This window comes from Pyrgilauda ruficollis, unplaced genomic scaffold (assembly GCF_017590135.1).
Source record: "Pyrgilauda ruficollis isolate IOZ18807 unplaced genomic scaffold, ASM1759013v1 scaffold13, whole genome shotgun sequence".
Lineage (NCBI taxonomy): Eukaryota > Metazoa > Chordata > Aves > Passeriformes > Passeridae > Pyrgilauda > Pyrgilauda ruficollis.
This window is the reverse complement of record NW_024511432.1, coordinates 5,837,109-5,859,073: the sequence shown is the minus strand read 5'-3', so window position 1 is coordinate 5,859,073 and position 21,965 is coordinate 5,837,109. Positions and strand designations below refer to the sequence as shown.

Here is a 21,965-nt window from a genome sequence, read left to right as displayed (position 1 = left end):
TGAATGGCTTGAACTTGTTAGGTGACAACATTTAATTTTCAGTTGTCTGGTAAAAAGCTGGAAATTGAAGGAGAGGTGAATTGCTATGCCTTGCTGATTACATGCTTGAGTCCTTACTGGTTGACCAGATCTTTGGATAATGAGACACTGATTTCAAATACTTTTTTTTTTTTTTGTAAAAAAACCACCTTAGTTTTAGAAGCAGTTGACTGACCGTAAACTGTATGTTGGTCAGAGCTGACCCCAGAAGGTTTTGATTATCTTCTCATCTGTTCTGTGGTGTGCTTTGTCTTTGGTTTGAGCACAGGTGGAAGAATTGAAGGAAACAGTGAAAGAAGAGTTCATGCCTTGGGTATCACAGTATCTTGTGATGAAAAGAGTCAGTATTGAGCCTAACTTTCACAGCTTATATTCAAACTTCCTTGACACACTTAAGAATCCGGAGTTTAATAAAATGGTTCTAAATGAAACCTACAGAAATATCAAGGTGAGTAGTGCAAGTTTTCTAAAGGCAACACAGGAACATGCTGTTCTCCTCATGCTATTTGTTTGTGTGGTGCTGATTCTCAAATATAGAATATAATTCAAAAATATTTTTTCTGGCTTACCATTAAACTTACAGATTATCTTTAGGAATACTAGGATTCTTTTCGGTTAGGAATGTATGAAAGACTTAAATTGTGTAACAGGAGAGCAAATTTACATTTGAATTCATTTATGTAGGTGGACTTCAATTTGTGTGATGTTTGGAAATTATAACCCAGGGGAAAATTGCTTATGGTCTAGTTGTTTTCTCTGCAGGAAAGTGCAAAGATAGAAAATGGCACTCTGCTCTTTTGGCCCAAGAGGAATAGGGGGGAAAGGGTGTGTTTAGAAAATGAGGGTGTAAAAGCCAAAATTTGTTGGAGGGCTAAGGTAATATGGATGGGAGAAGGAAGGAATAGCCCAGAAGTGATGACCAGATGAAAAAAGTTTTAAAGAATGCACTATTTTTAAACCTGTTGGTGGAATTTCCTGACCACCATGGGTTACGCTGTAGTGCGAAAGCATCTCCTGGCTCTTGAGAATACAGCTGAACCTGCTCTGTTCAGCTGATGCTCCTCTGGAGTTAAGGGACAGAAATAACAGCAGAACACTTGTTTTATGATTTATGGCATGATGACATGATATATGTTTTGACATGACAATGAGATGGTTTCCCTGGAAGGTTAAACTGTAGCCTTCAGGTCTGTGATGAGGCATTAAGAGGAAGCACAAGTTACACTCAGCTGTGGGAGTAGTTGTAACAGTCTCAACAGTAAATGGTAAGGTCTGGGAAAACATAATCCTCTTTTGTTGATCCTTTTAAAGAAAAGAATTCTGTAGTCATTACAGTGCAGATGTACAGGGTGCTGCCTTGAAGTGAAAGCTGTTGAAGTACCTTTGTAATGTGACTGAAGCTCAGAACTTGATGTTCTAAAACTTTGCCTTCATTCACATCAGCTGTTGGATTTGGAGTCTGGTTATCTTCTGCTTGTTGCTCGAGATGCTTTTTTTTATTCTTTGTTAGGTGCTATTGACATCAGATAAAGCTGCAGCCAACTTCTCAGACCGTTCCTTGTTAAAGAACCTTGGTCACTGGCTGGGAATGATAACGATGGCTAAAAATAAGCCCATCTTGCACACGGTGAGCTTCTGTCTTTACAGATTGCCTTGGCATGAATTGGTATGCTGTTATGCAGTAGCATAGGCTATTTGGGAAATCTTACCAGCTTTCTGGTGCCTCTTTTTGTATGCCAAGTACAAAGTATGACTCCAGAGTTGGTTATTTAACACTTCTAAATATTTTTTTTATATCAGAAAAGTTAGTACCTAAATTTATTTTGGAAGCTTGTTAATCCATGTAAAAATGTAGATGTATAAATCTTTGTTCAAAAAGTAACTGCTGCTTAGCAGTCTGTAAAATTCAAGGGCTGTCTTGACTCAGCCTTGCTTGTATCTGAAAAGGAAGTAGTGTATTAGTGGAACTGTGCAGTGTGTTTGCTGTTTTCTCTACCCTCATTCCCACTTCAATTGTTTTTCAGGATTTGGATGTGAAGTCACTACTACTGGAAGCATACGTTAAGGGACAGCAGGAATTGCTTTATGTAGTGCCATTCGTTGCCAAAGTCTTAGAATCCAGTGTCAGGAGTGTGGTAAGTGTCTCTGTACAGAGAGGGTTATTGCTCAAATGGAAAAATATTGCAGGAAGTAATCACCTTTTGTAACAAAATGAAAACTGGTTGAATTCAGTGGAGAGAAAGAAAAGGGATATAAAAGCATAAAGTCAAGGAGTTTTGTGTGGAGAGAAAGTACATGGCCATGCATTTTTAATGGGTGGTGTTAGCTGAAATATACTGTGGTATCCCTGAACAGAACTCCATTGAGAAATGGAGGGATGCCATTGAAGAGGTTCTAGGATATATTTATTCCTACTTTGTTGTTTTTTTCCTCCCACCCACTGTGATCCTGATCAGCTTGTCAGTTCTGCTTGACATAGAACTGATCTTTCAAGAAGGACCAGGTCACTGTGTTTCCAGTTTTTCACTTAAGTTCCTAATGTATTTCTAGTTATACTGAATTACTGGAATAATTATTACCAAAAACCTAAATTCAGCTCTAATCACAGGTGCACAAAGGTTTCCATGGCTGTATGCACACACAGCTGCTTGTGTTTCAAACATTTCCAGTCATAAATTATCCAGATGATTCAGGAAGTTTCTGTAATCCTGCTGTCTTCTTTCTCTTGTAGGTCTTCAGGCCACCAAACCCGTGGACAATGGCCATTATGAATGTTTTAGCTGAGCTACATCAGGAACATGATCTAAAAGTAAATCACTGGATTTTTTTCTGTAACTTCTGAGTGTAAGGTTTTATTGACATACTAGTCAAGAAGGATGTTGTAAGGGACTAAGCAGTCCTCACTGCTTTAGCGTGGGGAGATTGCTTGGGTATTGCGTAATTTGGTAGAACTTGGATGAAACTCTTCTCCATGAGGTCAGCATCAAGACAGTTGTCTAATCCTCAGTCATTATTAGTCTCTGAAAGGGATGGCATTAGAATGGGGAGTTTGGGAGTCAGGTGGCTCAGTAGATGTTTTGGCTGTTTTCCTTGTGACGTAACCTAAACTAGAGTTGTTTTGCAGTTGAATCTCAAGTTTGAGATTGAGGTGCTCTGCAAGAATCTTGCACTGGACATCAATGAGCTGAAACCTGGAAGTCTCCTGAAAGACAAGGACCGTCTGAAAAATCTGGATGAGCAGCTGTCTGCTCCAAAGAAGGATGTGAAGCAGCCAGAAGAGTTACCACCCATCACAACAACCAGTAAGTACATCTCATAGAATCCAGAACCACGCTGTTAAAGTTCAAATAAGACAGGTTTTGCTATCACAAAATAAAATATTAAGCACAGGTGCTATTGTAATATTCCTGAGTGCTTGGGAGCACCTGGGTAGTTGTGTAAGAAATAGGTCTACAGAGTTTGGAGATGGGAAGGGAATGGAAGCCATCCCGAGGATTAATTCTATACTGTGTTTGTGTAGTTACTCCTTAGACTCCCTCCTATTCGCTATAGACCGGTTGCTAAAACTATCATACTAAACAGCTCTTTTAAAATGTACTGAAGCTACTTTGGTACTAATTATTAGGGAAAGGGAGAATGAAAGTTGCTTGGTAAGTTTAGGAGGTTTCATGATCAAACTGCAAACCTTTTATTTCTAGGTTGTTTCCTGGTTTAAATAAGAATTATATACTTGTTTTATGAGCAGTTGCTTTTCACTGTGGTTTCAGTGTCTCAATACAAACCTACTTGTGTTCTCCAGCTGCTTCTACAACTCCAGCTACCAGCACCACTTGTACAGCCACGGTTCCTCCACAGCCCCAGTACAGTTACCATGACATCAACGTCTATTCTCTGGGAGGGTTGGCTCCACACATTACCTTAAATCCAACGGTAAGTTTTAGAACTGATTCAGTTTGCTGAAAGAATTCTTACAGCCAGCGTTGATGCAGATCTCAGCTGGTGGGAGCTGTAAGGATTTTGGGATAAAAGAAGCCTCTGTGCTCCTTTTGTCCAGTTAGCAGCTCAACTCTTAAGTCAATCTTTGCATTGTTACTCAGCTGCAAAGTTGGTTAGAAAAATAATAATTTGTTCCGGTTTCAGATTTATCAAATGCTTTGATAGCTGCATGGGGAACATGGGAATAGTGCACACTCTATGACAGTGCACTTATGAGTCGTTGAGAAGATGCAGGTGTCTGGGATAGGTGGGATTCCAGTGTACTTCCTTCTCTCACCTCTCCGAATGCCCTGCAGATTCCGCTGTTCCAAGCGCACCCGCAGCTGAAGCAGTGTGTGCGGCAGGCCATCGAGCGTGCAGTGCAGGACCTCGTCCATCCCGTGGTGGACAGATCCATCAAGATTGCCATGACAACCTGTGAGCAGATAGTCAGGAAGGACTTCGCCCTGGATTCCGAGGAGTCCCGGATGCGTGTGGCCGCTCACCACATGATGAGGAACCTGACTGCTGGGATGGCCATGATTACCTGCAGGGAGCCTTTGCTGATGAGCATAGCTACCAACTTGAAAAATAGCTTTGCTACTGCGCTGAGGGTAAGAGCCCCATCATTTGGAGTTTATAGCCAGTTTACGGGACTGTAAGCATGCAGCATTAGTAAGTCAGTTCTCCACAATGGGGACTTGTTAATTATTGTGTGGCTTAACTAGCATGGGGATGAATTCACTGAGTAAAACTTCATTACTCTTGTGGAATTACAGTGGGAAAAAGTGTTGTGATTCTAGGTCAAACACTCTTAAACTGAGATGGTAGATCTTACTTAAATGGCACACAAATTTCCTGACTATCTTTTGATTTTGCCCAGTGTTCTCTCCACTTCAATCACATCATGGAAGCCTTGGAGGCTTGAACTTTCTGTGGGGTGTGAGGCAGAAAAGCTAAAGTGGGGAGGACTGAATTGATTTGGTGATAGCTTGGATTGTTTCAGCATGCATGCTTCAAGCAGATTTTATTTATTTTTGCTGTTAGCAGAGAGGTAGTTTAGACTCTTCTGCACAGCTTGTGAATTCTTTGGGTTTTCGAGAGGCTATTATCAGGTCTCTTAATGAAGAAAGTTTAAGCTTAACAGTGTGGACCAGCCTGTGAACTGCTGACCACAACAGCAGCTACTACCCAGAATTCTTGCCATCAGTGTCAGCAACATGCACAGGAGCATAAGGATCTTGGAAAGATCAAGACACAGCTGTACTTTCAGCAATTAGAAATTAATCAGGTTTTTGTATCCCTGAAGACGTATGACATTAGTACAAATTGAGTTTTAATCCAAGGAAATTTTTAAAGGGATAATTGTTGAAAACATTTTGTTGCAGAAAAGGCTCTGTATGAGCCATCTTAAAATTCTTATCTGGTTATTGTTACGGAGTGGTTTAACAGAAATAATATAATTTTCAGGAATTAATGGAAGAGCTCTTGGCAGACAGTGAAGTCCAGGTAGATAGGACAGGCTGCCTTTATAGATGTATTCCATTTCTAGTGGAAGTTGCTGCTTTGCAACAACTTTTTTTACCCTGGAAAGTAAGTGCATCTTTTCAGGGTTCTCATAAAGCAGACTCTGGGAAGGAAGAAAATCTTGATTCCTTACCAGAAAAGGAACCCACTGAAAAAGGCTTAGGACTGCTCTTTTGCACTGTTAGTGGTGCACCTTTATATTTTCCAATTACAACCTAGGAAGCAGAAAAACTTCTACTGTGATGCAAAGCCTTCCCTGCATTAGCATCACTGTGTGTGTCTGTCTAAAGCAGCCCTTTATTTCTGTGCCCTGGAGATGGGTAGGTGGAGAAGATGGAGAACTCCTGCTGTTTTGTTCCTTGTTGAAAGTCTTTACTGTCGTCTTGCCTACATGTTTTATTCAAAGCTATGCAAAATTAAATTTAATATTGTATATTCTATGGGAAGGGAGTGTGATCCTAAGAGCATTCCGTTTCATTGCTGGTGTTCTGTATAAGTGGTGGTGCAGATTTTAAGGCTAGCTATATGCAGGGAAATTTTACATTCTTCACTGATGATTGTGATTTCCAATAGGCAGCCTCCCCACAGCAGAGGGACATGATGGAGCAGGCAGCTGCCCAGTTAGCACAGGATAACTGTGAGCTTGCCTGCTGCTTTATCCAGAAGACAGCTGTGGAAAAGGCAGGCCCTGAGATGGACAAGAGGCTCGCAACTGTAAGTATGGAACTGTTGAAGAAGTATCCTATGTGCTCGTACACATCCAGATGGGTGTGTAAAATGCAGTGTGGTGTTTGTGTTTCTGGCAGGAATTTGAGCTCAGAAAGCATGCTAGGCAAGAGGGGCGTCGCTACTGCGATCCCGTTGTGTTAACGTACCAGGCCGAGCGGATGCCAGAGCAGATCAGGTTAAAGGTGAGTTCTCTTCTGATGCTGCTCTTCTCTCCCTCTTGATAAGGAAAACAGGATGGCGCAGCATCAGCTGAGTAATAATATATTGTTAATCTTGCCTAAGGGTGCAGCTGCTGTTATTTTGATTAGTATGGAAACACATAAATACGTTATTTCAAATTGAGTATTTATATAATTTTCTCTATTCCTTCTCTATTTCTGTGCATTTTCTCTCACTGTTTTGTTGTCTTTATATTTTATTTTTCTGTGTTCTTCCTTTAAAGGACATACAGTGTGCTTTCAGCAGAGCATTTCTCAGTATTCAGTTATTTCTGTTTCTGGGAGTGTGAGTTTCATTTTTCAAGCAAAATCCCCCTCTTAGGAGGTGTGGAAGGAGAGATAGGACCTCAGTGCAGAGCAGCTGAATCCTACTCGATGTTTAAGCCACTCTGTTTAAGAGTAGCTACCTGCTACACAAACTGCCCTCATTTTTTACTGCCTCAGTCTTATAAATGAGTTAAATGCCTATTCTTTTTGTTGCAAAGGTTGGAGGTGTGGACCCAAAACAGCTGGCTGTTTATGAGGAGTTTGCACGCAATGTCCCTGGCTTCTTGCCCACCAATGACTTAACTCAGCCTACAGGATTCTTGGCTCAGCCTATGAAGGTAGAGGTTTCTGAAATAATCACTTGAGAGTACTATAGCCATTGTGGAGACTGTTGCAGCACTTGTGTTTTTGTTAGAAGGACTCATAAGAGTCAAGTGTTTGTATTGCTTGGGGACAGTGGTTGAAAAAATGCATTTGTTCTAAAGACAAAGTAATGGCAATATAAAACTTCCATCCAGTTTTGGGGATTTGCAACCCAAATTGGGACAAATTGTGCAATTTAGGGTTACTGCAAGTAGTTTTAATTGCAGTGAAACATTTTATTCAAATCTCAGTTACTTTTGAAGGTCAGGGATGGCAAGTCTGAATTTTAAGATAATTAACAAGTTTTTGTATGGATGTGTAAGGCCTTACTGACAGAACAAGGGGCAATGGCTTCAAACTGAAAGAGGGCAGGTTTAATTTAGATGTTAGGAGGAACAACTTCTCTGTAGGAGTGGTGAGGCACTGGAAGAGGTTATCTGAAGAAGCTGTAGGTGGCCCATCCCTGAAGTGTTCAAAGCCAAATTGGGTGTGCCTTTGAGCAACCTGCTCTAGTGGAAGATGTCCCTGCCCATAGCAGGGCAGTTGAAACAAGATGGTCTTTAAGGTCCTTCCAACCCAAACCATTCTGTGATTCTGAAGGAGAAGAGCCAGTCAGTCAGTATTTGAGTGTCACAAATGCAATCCTTGCAAAAATCACTGATTCTCACTTTCTCTTAAGCAGCAAGCTTGGGCTACAGATGATGTAGCACAAATTTATGACAAATGTATGACAGAGCTGGAGCAGCACCTGCAATCCATTCCACACACCCTGGCCATGAATCCTCAAGTTCAAGCACTGCGTAGCCTCTTGGAGGCCGTGGTAGTGGCTCGGAACTCCCGGGATGCTATTGCTGCACTGGGGCTACTGCAGAAGGTGCGTGTTGACAGCTCTTCTCTGTAAAAGCCTGCTTAGAATTTATTACTCATCTAGCTCATGGGTTGTCTTGCTGGTGACCTTATTTCTTCATGCATCCTGTGGAACTTGCTGGGTGAACAGTACTGAACTGCTGTCTTTGGAAATCCAATAAATAAGATTGGGAGGGAGCCGTTGTGTTCACGCAGGGTATTGTACACGTGGTGTTAAGACTGCTGTGGAAGAGGCAGGTGTATAGAATCCTAAGTTTTGTTCAGATGTGGCAAGTAGAGAGCTGTTGCAGTCCAGAGTGGTCTGATTTCAGGATTATTTGGAGGCTAAAAAGGTGTTTGAACTGTCCTTGTGAGTGGATAGTACTGAGCATAGTACTAGATTTCTAGTGGCACACTTATTTATTAATAAGTGGGGTTTATTTTGCAGTAACTGATACATGACTATGCATGGTGGGTTGACCCTGCCCAGCTGCCCAACATCCATCCAGCTGCTTCCTCTTTCTGCTTTCCTGCAGGACACAGAGAAGATGCAGGGAAGGCATTTGTTCAGATTATGACAGTTTTAATAGGGAAAATAAAGGCCGTGTGCACAGTTGAAACTAAAATCTCTACTTCCCATCAGCAGGGAGATGTCCAGCTACTCCTCACAAAGCAGGGCTTCAGCACATGTGACATTTGCCTGGAAAGGCAAAGGAAAGGCAAACACCAGAACCATGAATGCTCTTTTTCAGCCTCCTTTCCCTGAGCTTTTATTGCTGAACATGATGTCATATGGTATAGAACATTCCTTTATTCAGTTTGGGTCAGCTGTCCTGGCTGTGTTGCTTCCCAGCCTCTTGTCCATCCCCAGCCTACCCACTGGTGGAGGAAGCAGAGTGAGAAAGAAAAAGCCTTGATCCTGTGCTAGTGCTGCTCAGCAACTGGCAAAACTGTGGTGTGTTTTCAACACTGGTTCAGCACAAATCCAAAGCACAGCACCATATGGGCTGCTATAAAGCAAATTAACTCCATCCCAGCCAGAATTTGTAGGCTGTACCAGTGGGAAGTGTTGCAGTGAGTTCTGTGATCTGAGCTGGCATCATTGCCTGTGTAGTAGTGTAGAACAAGTGACAGACATAGAGAAGAATCCTCTTCAGAATAGTGTGAGGATACTGAGCTGTCTGCATGAGGATCCAAGCACAGTGCCAAAACAGAGGTAACCAAAAGCTGGAGGGAGACTCTTCGTTCTTGTCTGCTAGTGCTTTTACCTATTAAACGATCCAGTCCTGACTAGAATTTGACCAAATAAATTGTGTTGCCTGTGTAAAACTTATCCTCCATTTGCTGTAGGCTAACACAGATACATCTCTGAGTGTTGCAGCTCTTTTTCTAAGGAAGCTGCTCACTTACCTCTGAGAGGTTCTTTAAATACTTTCTCAGGTAGTTTTCCATGAGCTGTAAGCAGAATTGCTTGAGGCGGCATTGACTTAGAGAAGCTGCAGCACAAGCTAACATGGTCTGTCATGGTATTTGGTGCACATACAAAGCTAGTGGGGTGTAGAGAGACCTGTAGGTTTGTTTCTGATAGCATAGCTGTGTACAGTGCCTGTATAGATGTCATAGTAGCTGGTAAAATCTCACACAATCTTATCAAGAGGTCAGCACAATTACTAAATTGATTTTTTTTTCATGTCTTCTGGTGATAACTCTTGCTGATGTAATGTGCAGAAGATTTGGAAGAGGACTGTTTTTTTCCTCTGCTAACAGGTTGCATCTGTTCTAGGCTGTAGAGGGCTTGCTGGATGCCACCAGTGGGGCTGATGCTGACCTCCTGCTCCGCTATCGTGAGTGTCACCTGCTGGTGCTGAAGGCTCTGCAGGATGGCCGTGCCTATGGCTCTCCATGGTGCAACAAACAAATCACTAGGTCAGTTACAAGGCAAAAAGAGCATTGATGTAACTTTGACCATCTTTTGGGAGGTCCTGTATTACTGTGAATTTTCTGCCTGTTAATATTTTGCTTTGCTGCAATTTGGACGGACAAAAAATAACCAGCTTTTTTTTGTCAAAATTAACTAGATCTTATGATAATGCTGGTTCATCCCTGAACATGATAGGAATCCTTAATGGAATTATGCATTAGAGCATGGACTGGGCTTTTTTCCCCACTAATTTTGCAGAGAATATCTCTATGCTGTCACAAACAATGTGACATGGCATATGCCTGCAGCAGAAGCTTCAGCTAGGCAGATCTGCCAATTCATCCTTGGAAGAGAGACTTGTTAGGCTGAATATACTGAAGCTCTTGAAGGGCTCTTGTGACCAGTTGTGCAGGGCAATAGATGCTTGAGTCTAACTGTTCTGAACTTAAACATTACCTTAGAGAATGCTCTAGAAGAGGCTTCTTTTAGAAGCTGGGTAATGAATCACAGTGAATGTCACAGTTTCTGAAGTACTAGATTTGAGTTGCTTCACTTAAACTATGTTGTTGGAGTACACTTTTTGTAAGAAGTCCAATTCTTCAGGTGCCTGATTGAATGCAGAGATGAGTACAAGTACAACGTGGAAGCTGTGGAGCTGCTAATCCGCAATCACCTTGTGAACATGCAGCAGTATGACCTTCACTTGGCTCAGGTAAAGAGTCTGCTCTTTTAAAGGAGGAGGGATGCACTCACTCCACTGTAAGATCTGTGGTTGAACTCTGTCTTTTTTCATGTTGACAGTCCATGGAGAATGGCTTGAACTACATGGCTGTGGCATTTGCCATGCAGTTGGTAAAGATCTTGTTGGTGGATGAGAGAAGTGTTGCCCATGTAACAGAAGCAGATCTGTTTCACACCATTGAGACACTCATGAGAATTAATGCTCATTCCAGAGGAAACGCCCCAGAAGGGTGAGGCTATAGTATTGTGCAATGTATTACTTTTTCTGTGCTCATTTCTGATTTGCATATTATATAGGCCATGTCTCGTATCATTCAATCATACAGCTTTAAACTTTCCTTGAGGCTGCAGTCCTTTCTTAGTTTCAACTGTCACTCTAGTGTAAATGTGCTCATCTTAGTCAAAATAGAGGCAGCTGCAGCAGCATGTGAAACTGAATGCTTAAGCAAGAAAATCTCCATGCACTATGGTCCAAAATTCGGTGGAACTGTGTGAAACTTGTTTGAATTCCTGCTTTATCTCAAATTTATGCAATATTATTGCCAGTTTAAATCTTACATATTTAGGTGTCAGTATGTTAATTTATTAATCTCAAACAATCCAGTTGGACAATCCTTTCTGTGTAGAGCTTACAGAGCAATCCTCCACCAGTCTCACATGGCTTAGGTATCCACAGCAAACTGCCCAAACCATTTGGGTAGCAAATGTTGCCACAACACCTGGAAATACCTGTGGGACTTGGAGGCCTCCTATTTGTAAGGTGGAAGCAGTTGTTGCTGGGCTTGAGAGACACGGATTAGAGTTTGGAGAACTTTGAATAGCTGTGAGAGCAATCAGCAGCTGGCTGATGGCAGTGGCTGCCATTACCAACACAGCTGCTAATAGGATGTCACAAAACCAAAATCCTTTCATGTGCAGTTGGCATGATAGACTGTCTTCACTGTATGGCTTGGCTTTCACTGCAGCCAAGTCCAGTCAGGCCATTCAGTACTGGTATCTTCCTATCTGGGAGCATTTTAGGGCTCCTGAAGTCTGCAGAAGAGATGCTGCTTCTAGTTCCTGTAGTGTTTTGTTGCAGCACTCCACTGTACAAATTGGAGTGCAACTTCAAAGCTTATGTGATTTCAGTGTTCCTTTTTTCATCATAAGTGTATCTGCTTTCATGACTTATTTCTGCTATTCCAGTGAGGACTGCAAGATAGAAAGTTTTAGTATAAGAAATAATTTGCTTTCTTTCAACTCTCTTTGAGTGAGCTTCCAGTTCCTGCACCTTGTGGGGGAGGAGGAATTCTAACCCAACTCTTGCTCTGGTCTGTTGCATTAGATTACCCCAGCTGATGGAAGTGGTCCGATCAAACTATGAAGCAATGATTGATCGTGCTCATGGAGGTCCTAATTTCATGATGCATTCAGGAATTTCCCAAGCTTCTGAGTATGATGACCCACCAGGCCTGAGGGAGAAGGCAGAATACCTGCTGAGGGAGTGGGTGAACCTCTACCATTCAGCTGCAGCAGGCCGTGACAGTACCAAAGCATTCTCTGCGTTTGTTGGACAGGTAGAGCTTTTGGAAAGAAAGGTGCTTTTTATTCAACATAAGTAGGGTGTGATGCCCTCAATTTTAAAGCAGTGTTATAACCTGTTAGGCCTCCTTTTGAAAATTCCAGGTGTATGGCAGTTTACTGTCAAAATTGTCTGGTTTTGATGAAGCTCCTGTCCTCCACCAAATCTTGTTCTTCAAATACTGTAGCAACAGGCTGTCGCTTCAGACCATGAGTTCTAAGTTTGGTGGAAAAAGAACTTGAGCTGAAATAGCTCTTGGAAATAGTTCTGTCGTGCTCTGTAATGAGCCTTGACTGGTGTTGCTCCTTATGGGTAACAGTAAAAGCTCTGACAGCCTACAGGAGGATTTCACCAGTAGAGATTCAGGTAAATTGTTTCAGGTCATGTGGGCAAGGGAATTCTTTTTCAAAATGAAATCATAATAAGGAAAATCTTGAGACTTCATTAGCTGAAGTGGTGCTTAAATTTAAACAATGTCTAACATCATGTTGGACACTGTCCTTTTAACCACTGTTAAAGGACTCTGAAGCACCTTAACAGGTGTGGTGAACATCACATACCATCTGCCTTCTGGGTGTGATTGAGGAGGGAGATTCCCTCAGTAGCCCAGCATGTGTGGTAACAAACTGCTGTATTTGCAGGCATCTCCCTAAAACTCTGTTCTTTGCATGCAGCTCCTTGACTGCAGCTGCAAGAAAGCCCCTGACATGGCCTTTTTGCATTGAGATCTTTTTAAGTTTGTGACACAGCCACAGATATGCTGCAGACTTGGCAGCTACTAATGAAGGGAAGCTCAAGCTGTAGACTATGCTTGAAGATTGTGACTGATGCAGTGGTTTTTTTAATTTGATTTTAGTGTCCTTTTGTACTGGTTATAGATACCTTGCAGTTGGTCTGACTTCTACTGCATAGAACCTTTGAATGTTTTTAATAGATATTGTGCTAAGCATACACCTTAAATATTTTACTTATTTCTGTGATCTCACTTCTTTTATTTTAAAACATGCTTCTAAAGCACACTTCAGTATAGAGTACTCACAATACTTAGTACACTTTTGTCCCACTTCACTCTTTATCACACTTGATTACCTTTTGCACATATTTGATCAGTTTTGAAATAGCAATTTAAATATATTGAAGTGCAGTGTTTATTTACAATTATTTCCTTACAGGCTTTAGTAATAAGTTTTTAATAATATTTTGCAATAACTACATTAAATAAGGTTCTGTTACTGAGCTCAAATGGCTGCCAAAGTGTTGCTTCCTTCCCACAAGTCTGTAGCACAGGAAGAAGCACAGAACTTTGAAGGCAGATACCTAAATTCTTTGGGCTTTTTAGAAAAAAAGTTTCTCCAGAAATACTAGAAGTTCTCCACATTGTCTCCAAAATATCTATTGTGCTGTTTTTATAGCTTTATGTCCTGTAGGAGTTTAGAGATAAGATGCTTAATTCAAAACCCCCAAGTTTTCTGTAGTGCAATTTGTTTCATTGTGATGGTTCTAATACTGTGGCTAACAAATAAAATGAGGTCTCTGAGGTTTTTTATATGTGTATTATTAAAACAACTCCTCCATGCAAAACAAAAAAGCCCACCCAGTCTTTCTCTGTGTGTAATGTTCATGTAAGGAGAATTTGCTTTCCAAATGCAGTTTGCCTCTACGGAATGGGGCTGCCAAGTAGTGGTGATTCCTGAGCGGGGAGCTGGAGTCTGCCCTTCCCAGAGCTTGTACTCCTCATGCTCTTCATGCAAGGCTGTATGCTGGTGGCAGCACTGATGCTGAAACAGGCTTCTCAGCTATGCTGATAGTTGGAAAGATTTGGGATTTAAAAGATTGTATTTGAGAACAAATATCTTTGCTAAAATTGTGTTGCCACCCTCAAATTGCCTTGCAAACAATAATCTCTTAGGAGAGTATGACAAAAATTAACTGTTGTGGCAGGCAAAGCGGGTGCTTTGTAAAGGCTGTGTTGTTGGAAATTTTAAAATGAATTGTCCGTGGTTATGGTGCTGACATCTTTTCCTTTCCTTTCCTGGTTAGATGCACCAGCAGGGGATCCTGAAAACAGATGACCTGATCACCCGTTTCTTCCGTCTTTGCACCGAAATGTGTGTTGAGATCAGCTACCGAGCCCTGGCCGAGCAGCAGCACAACCCTGCAGCCAACCCCACCATGATTCGAGCCAAGTGCTACCACAACCTGGATGCCTTTGTGCGACTCATTGCACTGCTGGTGAAGCACTCTGGGGAGGCAACCAACACAGTCACAAAGATCAACCTCCTGAATAAGGTTGGAATGTCCTCATTGCATTCAAAGTGTGTTGTCAGCTGTACCTTTGTTGATAAACCTGAGGTGCAGACCTTAATGTGGGCAGCTGCTGAAGTGTCTGATGAGAACTTAGAGATGGGTTGATCACTGATAAACTTTTGAGTGAACCGTTAAGATGCCAAGTGGCTTTCTTGTTCACAAAGATTTCATCTCAAACCGATCTGAAACTCATGTTTGTGCCTTGAAATGAAATAGTCAGAAGCTGTTGTTTTAAGGTTGTTGATTCCTGAGTGTTTGCCTTCATGTTGTGAGGGTCTTGCTTTTGCTCTTACATTACCTGGTTTATGGCTGAATTGTCTTAGGTAGTCTGAGACCTTCAGGTACTGCCCAGTCAGTCATTGTGACTGTGGTCCAAGGGAAAAGGAGAGCAAAGCATATTTTGCTGAAACAAATTGGAATATTCATTTATGCAACACTTCCAATAACTAGGATTTTTTGTTCTTGTTAGAATCTACTGATTATTTTGTTTTACTGATGGTAAAAGTATTATTTGTGGTCTGACTTGCAGAGTAATTCTTGCTGTCTCCACATGTCTTAATCTCTTCAGGTTCTTGGTATTGTGGTGGGAGTTCTTCTGCAAGACCATGATGTTCGGCAGAGTGAGTTTCAGCAACTTCCTTACCATCGCATTTTCATCATGTTGCTGTTGGAATTAAATGCTCCTGAGCATGTGCTGGAGACCATCAACTTCCAGACACTCACAGCTTTCTGGTATGTATTTGGGATTAGCCACAGTGCTCATCCTTTCTTAGTAAGATCAAGGATTTTCACTTAAAGGCTATCTGACTGTTCTTTGTGGTGGCTTCATCACCTTTGGAGTAATTTGGTAATTGGTACTGTGGACTGACCACCTGCTTGTTTTAGGGAAGATGACTGGTAAAATCCAAGATGCTCAAATGCCTTTGCTTTTAGGGCTGTGTTTTTCCCTCAATGTTATGAAAAGCAATCTTATTGCTGTGCACTTCTAACCTGCTCTGACTTTTCTTTCAGTAACACATTTCACATCCTGAGGCCTACAAAAGCTCCAGGTTTTGTTTATGCCTGGCTGGAACTGATCTCCCATCGGATATTTATTGCAAGAATGCTGGCACATACACCACAGCAGAAGGTGTGGCTGCAGTTTATCTTTTCTGAATTAAAAGCTCACCCAGATGTTTTTCTGGTGTGGTGCTGTTTATCGTCTCTTAAAGTGCACTAGTAGCATGGCTGTTCTGTTTTTGTTGTCTTCCATATTCACAGTAGCCTAACTGCATGGAGGAGAGTCTGTGTGTCAATAACTATGGAACACAGGGTGAATTGAATTTGATGAACATGCCTTTGTCAGTGTCTAGAAGAGCTGTAGCCTTCCTTCTGGGCTAAATATTGTCAGCTCAATATGGCATGCTGAGGGGTCTGGAAACACCCATGGCACATGGTGTGCAGCTGAAGCCCTTGAAATGAGCTGTGCTGCACTCAGTGGTTGAGCTGGCAGTTGCTAGCTGTTCATGCAGGTTTATATAAAGATAAATCTAACTACAGTTTTGAAGTTAAGGTAACTGGTCTTCACTGCATGTTTTCCACCTGCTGTTCTTTTCTTGACAGGGTTGGCCTATGTATGCCCAGTTATTGATCGATCTGTTCAAGTACTTGGCTCCTTTCCTTAGAAATGTGGAACTCACCAAACCTATGCAAATTCTTTATAAGGTAAAAAAATGTCAACTAATAGATGCTTCCAGTCAAGGTAGAGGTGTTCTGGCAGCAAAATAGAATTAGCTGGTTTTTTCTAACTTACCTCTGAGAGTTGAATTTAAATTATGGGGGAAGCAGGCTGCCCTCCCAGATTAGTTTCCTTCTGGTAGTGTTAGCCACATGACATAGAATAATGCCTCTGCAAGCTTTTGGACAATTTCAACAGTTATACACCTCTTATATTTAATATTTTATTTCACAGGGCACTCTGCGTGTGTTGCTGGTCTTGTTGCATGATTTCCCAGAATTTCTTTGTGACTACCACTATGGGTTCTGTGATGTGATCCCACCTAACTGTATTCAGCTAAGGAATCTGATCCTGAGTGCCTTCCCACGGAACATGAGGCTTCCAGACCCTTTCACCCCCAACCTAAAGGTAGAACTTAATTTTAAGGAGTATGGTAATAGGAAACTTTGATGTTCAAAATACTCTCTATCCAGGTTAATATTATCTAATTAAATCTTTGGGTATCTGCTAGGCAACTAATCCTGGAATGATTAGGAGACTTTCTTATGCTGCCAAAGCACTGTCCTGTTGCACTTCTCTGCTTGAGCTGTGCAGGGTGATGGGAGCAAAGCTGCATTGCTCATTGTCACTGAAGAAGGGTGTTCTTGACTTGTGTGGATGTTTGTGCTTTTTGAAACTACCAGAGTGTAGATGGGGAGACACCAAAGGCAGTGACTGAATTTCTCTGTGGCCTTCACCCCTGAATTTTTTTATCCTCTCAGTTCTTCAAGACATCATGTAATAAGTTTGCATGTTAGATATCAAGTTTCTTCTAAAATCTTAAGAAGTCAGGTGTTTCCATTTTATTGATGGAAGGAAGAGTGATCAGCAGCAGTAGTTGATGAAATATTGCTTATAGATCTGTTTTGTAATTTGTTCCATTGCTGATGGTTTAGTTGACTGGGTTTTCTGTCAACAGGTGGACATGTTAAGTGAGATTAATATTGCTCCACGAATACTCACAAATTTCACTGGAGTGATGCCACCTCAGTTCAAGAAAGACTTGGATTCCTATCTCAAAACCCGTTCTCCAGTCACCTTTTTGTCTGACTTGCGGAGCAACCTACAAGTAAGTTTGAGGTTTTTGATGTTTCTGTGGGTGCTCAATTGAAATAATGTGGCACAAATGATCTCAGTGGTTCAGCCACCATCCTTTCCACCAGGAATTTTGGTGTGTTGGCCAGCATGTGTTCCAGGCAGTAGAGAAGCCTGTGGAAACGCACACTCTGAATAAGTCTTCCATTCCCTGATAGGATGTGTTGAAGCCTTTTAGAATTTGATTAAATTTTGACTCCAAATAGATTAATTGTTACAGAAATATATCGGTCCTCATGCCAATACTTGAAGGGTGAAAAAGGTCAAATTAGCTAAAGCCCAGTTCAGAATTATGGCTAAAACCTCATTTCAGACATCTTATGGCTTAGCTTGCAGCAGACTTGAGTCTGAAGCTGGACTTCCTCGGAGAATTGCTTAGACAGAAACATTCACACAAGGGGGATCTTTCAGCCAGTGACTGGCACAGCTGGTGAATTCACATTGCCTTACCTGATGTTTTCCTTTAGGCAGAGAGTAAAAACAAATCTGTTGTGTCAACACTTTACTGATGTTTTTGAATATATATACACACACACACACATATATAATATATCATATATGCTTTTTAATATAAGCTGTATTAAAAAAGGCTAAATTGAATTTGTGCATGTCCCAGTGTGTTGTCTTCTGGATAATCAGTAAGATACTTGGATGCTGTTATTGTACATGCTGTACCTTTCAGTGCTGAAGGAATATTGACTGTTAATGCTTTTCATATCTTTGCTATTAGGTATCAAATGAACCTGGCAACCGCTACAACATCCAGCTGATAAATGCACTGGTGCTCTACGTAGGTACTCAAGCTATTGCACACATTCACAACAAAGGCAGCACACCCTCCATGAGCACCATTACCCACTCAGCTCACATGGACATCTTCCAGAATTTGGCAGTAGATCTGGATACTGAAGGTGAGCTGGAAACACTGCTAGTTCATGCAATGTCATGTTTACAGCAAGTGGGTGCTCGCTTTAAAAAGGACATTGATGTGCTGGAATGTGTCCAGCAAAGGGTGGCAAGGCTTGTGCAAGGTCTAGAAAACATTTCCTCTGAGAAATGGCTGAGGGAGCTGGGTTTGTTAAGTGTTGGGCAGAGGAGGCTCAGGGGCCCTGAGCTCTGAAGGGTTGTTGTAGTGAAGTTGAGGTCTTCTACCATGCCTGCAGTGAGATGACAAGAGGAAAATGTGTTACAGGGAAGATAGAGATGAAATATCAGAAAAGGTTTTTTCACTGTTAGGGTGGTCTGATACTGGATTAGGCTGCCCAGGGAGGTGATGGAGTTGCCATCCCTGGAAGTGTTTGAGAGGTGTCTGGATCTGGTGCTGAGTGATGTGATTCAGTGGTTATGGGATTACAGGGGTAGTGCTGGGTTGATGGTTGGACTTTGTGGTCTTAAAGGTCTCTTCCAACCTTGACGATTCTGTGATTTCATGTAGTTGATAGTGAATTCACAGAAATGAATGCTACATTAGAATATAGGAGCCGTGTTCTTACCAAAAGTTCAAAATATTCAAGGGAATTAGAAATGCCTTCAGTGAAGAAGAATTGAACTCTTATTTCTCCATCAGCCTCTGTAGATAAAGCTTTTACATATCTTCAGTTGGTTTTGTTTCATGCACCTCCACAAGGCTCCTGAACATTAATCTCCAGCACTACTGGTTGCTTCTCTATTGCCCTTTGTGTGCAAGGGAAGCTGTGTGTGCTCAGTGCTCTCTCCTGCAGGCCGGTACCTCTTCCTGAACGCCATCGCCAACCAGCTGCGGTACCCCAACAGTCACACCCACTACTTCAGCTGCACCATGCTCTACCTGTTTGCAGAGGCCAACACAGAGGCCATCCAGGAGCAGATCACCAGGTGAGAGGGATGGCATTTAACTTGCCAACATTCAGCTTTTTGCTTTCCTCCTTTCTGTATTTTTGATCTTTGAGCTCTAAGTGTTCTTACTTTTGGATTTCAGGGTTCTCTTGGAACGACTGATTGTAAATAGGCCTCATCCCTGGGGTCTCCTTATTACATTCATTGAGCTGATAAAAAATCCAGCCTTTAAGTTCTGGAACCATGAGTTTGTTCACTGTGCTCCAGAAATTGAGAAGTGAGTATAACTTAACCACAGAATCATTAAAATGGTACCTCTGAAGCAGTTGAACTTGAGTTTTTGGTGCTGTCACAGCATCCATTTGCTGCCATAAATGCACCTCCCATTGCTTTGCTTCTGTGTGCAGGTTGTTCCAGTCGGTTGCACAGTGCTGCATGGGGCAGAAGCAGGCCCAGCAAGTTATGGAAGGGACTGGTGCCAGTTAGATGAGCTGCATCCTGCGTTGTAAGTGCCAGCCTGGAGGTCCCGTCCCATCAGCTGACTGAAGACTCTGTAAGGCTCCTCCTGACCTTCCCAGCCCCCTTGATTGGGTAGACACAACAGACCCTGGGTGAAAGTCTTATGTGGGCATGTTCCAAAGTTTGAAACAAATTTTTTGACTTTCGGCCAAACTTCAGAAGATGCTGTGAATATCATTTGAACTAGTGTAAATACAAGGAACAGAAACATTTGTCTGGACTTTTGGGTTTGTGCAAATTGTGTAAAAGGCAGGTGGGTAACTGGTGCCTGTCCATCTTGTAATAAAGGGGCAGCTGCTGATGCCAAGCACTTGTCTGGGGCAGACCTCCTTGTCCTGACATTCCCAGACTCCCAAAGAATATTGAAAAGCCAGTAACTTATTTTTCTTTATGTGAATGGGGGACCTTTAAATCACTAAGTTGTTTAAAAAAAAAAAAAAAGTGGATGTGTTTGGAATATGGGAATTCTGTGGAGTACAGGAGGGGTGAGGGAGGGGTTAAGGTTCAGTGTTGCTTTCCCCTCACCCTCATCAAATGCTGATAGACAGCAAGTGGAGTGGCAGTCAGAGAATGCCTCCTTTTTGTTGGAGAAGAAACAGGCCCTTTGGGTGAGGGTCAGTTGTTTTCAGTAAATAAACCAGAGACCAGGCCTATAGCTTTTTTTTTTTTTTTTTTTTGGACAGTTGTAAATTTTGGAAGATGAGGGGTTAAATCTAGACCTTTTCCCACCCTCCCCTGTGACCACACAGTATAAGTTTGTAAAAAAAAACCGAAAAAAAAGAAAAAAAAAGAAAAAATTTAACAAAACAAAAAACCCAAAGGACCAATACAGCCCATTTTGTAAGGATTTTCAATGTTTTGTAAAGTATTGGTCCACGTGTTGTATTTTGTAGCCTTTCTAGTTCTTGGGCTTTAGTTCTCCCACTCTTGTATGTATGCATACTGTAGTTACACATTAAAGTCATGACATGCAGCACGTGCCACTGTGCTTATTCTCTCCAGTTCTGTCCTGGCAAGATGGTGTCTTCCAAAGCCTGTTGTACCCATCCAAAACCTGCAGTTTTCCAATGTGTTTTGGGCACTGCCTGTTGAAAGCAGCTGGGTTTGTTCTCTAGCATGAGGTCAGTGGGCAGATGTAGTGACTGGACAGGGTCTTGCTTTGAAGTGCAGAAGAAAGGGCAGTTGTGTGAAAATAGAAATGGCTTGGTTGCAAGCCCATGAGCAGAGTTTGTCTCAGACAGGAGACTGCACTGGAGGTACAACAGAGTGTAGACAGCCCATCAGTTCCATTTCTAATGCCTTCCACCCTGCTGTGATCTCCCTGCAGCAGGAATCTGCCCAAGGTTGTGGTTAGCTGTTGTAAGGGTAGGCAGCTTCAGTGCTGTTAATATTGCAAGGTCCTTTAACCTAGCAGATGCTAGGAAATAGAGCTTCACTTCTTTCTTTTTACATAACATCAGCTTGTTAAAGCTAACTGCTTTAGTTGACTGCTGTGGTGTGGGCAGAGAGGTCAGGAATTCCTACTTGGCTTTAAGGGGTTCCATTCCTGGCTTTGCATTTGCTGTACAGAGGAAAAAACAGCTCTGAGGGATCACTGAGCCAGCTGTGCCAGTGGGTGACAGCTCAGAGAGAATCCTCTCTCTTTCTCTTCCAGGCATCAGTCACCTCTGTGTCAAGGAGTAGATTGTGGCTAGTCCTACAATTCCATGGCATTTCTTTGCCAGGTCAGCAGCTGAATTGAAACTGAGCCTTTTGCAGCTGGAACTGTGGACACAGTTCTCTTTTCTTCTTCACTATACTTTTTACTGTGCCTCCCATTCCAGTCCCAAGGACACACAGTTCTGCATTGTTGTCCAGAAATTGTATGTCTGTGGTAAAATCCCTGTGATAAAACAGTACAGAATAATTGACAGCCCCCTGTTTGAGGGTTCTCCCATTCAAATGCAAACAGCTCCTGAATTCTGGCATCCAGTGGGATACAAAAGGATATATTTTTTAAGGGAATATCTTTCAAGTCTGATGCCCTAAACCACTGACTAATGTTTTTTTTATGTGGTTGATGCACATCTTGTGTGCAAGCTTTATGGCTCTTAAATCTTGGACTAGCTGATACTCATCTGAGTGTGGTGTCTTAATGGGTAGAATTGGGGTATTAAACTGACTGGCATTCCTGAAGCAACCCAAAGCTAATAAATCTTTCAATGTTTGGTCTAGCCCTTTTCTAGCTTCCAGTTTAACAGGATGTTGTTTTCATCTTACCCATCTCATGCCTGGTTTTAATTGGAT

The 21,965-nt window shown here is 42.0% G+C and overlaps 1 protein-coding gene and 1 non-coding gene across 9 annotated transcripts in view; both read left to right on the top strand.

The window, feature by feature from the left end:
- The window catches only part of CNOT1 (CCR4-NOT transcription complex subunit 1), a 55,479-nt gene extending 34,827 nt beyond the window's left edge, over positions 1–20,652 (top strand). For 5 of the 8 annotated variants that reach the window (XM_041458667.1, XM_041458663.1, XM_041458665.1 and 2 more), the window contains exons 25-49: positions 308–487; positions 1,550–1,666; positions 2,064–2,174; positions 2,771–2,848; positions 3,164–3,341; positions 3,839–3,969; positions 4,332–4,628; positions 6,115–6,255; positions 6,348–6,452; positions 6,974–7,093; positions 7,798–7,992; positions 9,748–9,890; positions 10,489–10,597; positions 10,687–10,856; positions 11,951–12,182; positions 14,228–14,476; positions 15,063–15,226; positions 15,506–15,623; positions 16,097–16,198; positions 16,446–16,619; positions 17,170–17,319; positions 18,076–18,256; positions 19,067–19,199; positions 19,303–19,437; positions 19,568–20,652. In XM_041458667.1, the coding sequence (XP_041314601.1) occupies positions 308–487; positions 1,550–1,666; positions 2,064–2,174; positions 2,771–2,848; positions 3,164–3,341; positions 3,839–3,969; positions 4,332–4,628; positions 6,115–6,255; positions 6,348–6,452; positions 6,974–7,093; positions 7,798–7,992; positions 9,748–9,890; positions 10,489–10,597; positions 10,687–10,856; positions 11,951–12,182; positions 14,228–14,476; positions 15,063–15,226; positions 15,506–15,623; positions 16,097–16,198; positions 16,446–16,619; positions 17,170–17,319; positions 18,076–18,256; positions 19,067–19,199; positions 19,303–19,437; positions 19,568–19,646 (3,792 nt within the window). In that variant the 3' untranslated portion in view covers positions 19,647–20,652. The remainder of the gene's footprint in view (positions 1–307; positions 488–1,549; positions 1,667–2,063; positions 2,175–2,770; positions 2,849–3,163; positions 3,342–3,838; positions 3,970–4,331; positions 4,629–6,114; positions 6,256–6,347; positions 6,453–6,973; positions 7,094–7,797; positions 7,993–9,747; positions 9,891–10,488; positions 10,598–10,686; positions 10,857–11,950; positions 12,183–14,227; positions 14,477–15,062; positions 15,227–15,505; positions 15,624–16,096; positions 16,199–16,445; positions 16,620–17,169; positions 17,320–18,075; positions 18,257–19,066; positions 19,200–19,302; positions 19,438–19,567) is intronic. The other 3 variants (XM_041458664.1, XM_041458666.1, XM_041458662.1) reach the window with 1 other exon arrangement.
- On the top strand, positions 983–1,121 carry LOC121349018. Its single transcript, XR_005954451.1, has one exon. It is a non-coding gene; the product is annotated as a small nucleolar RNA SNORA46 (small nucleolar RNA).
- Positions 20,653–21,965: the final 1,313 nt, after the last annotated feature.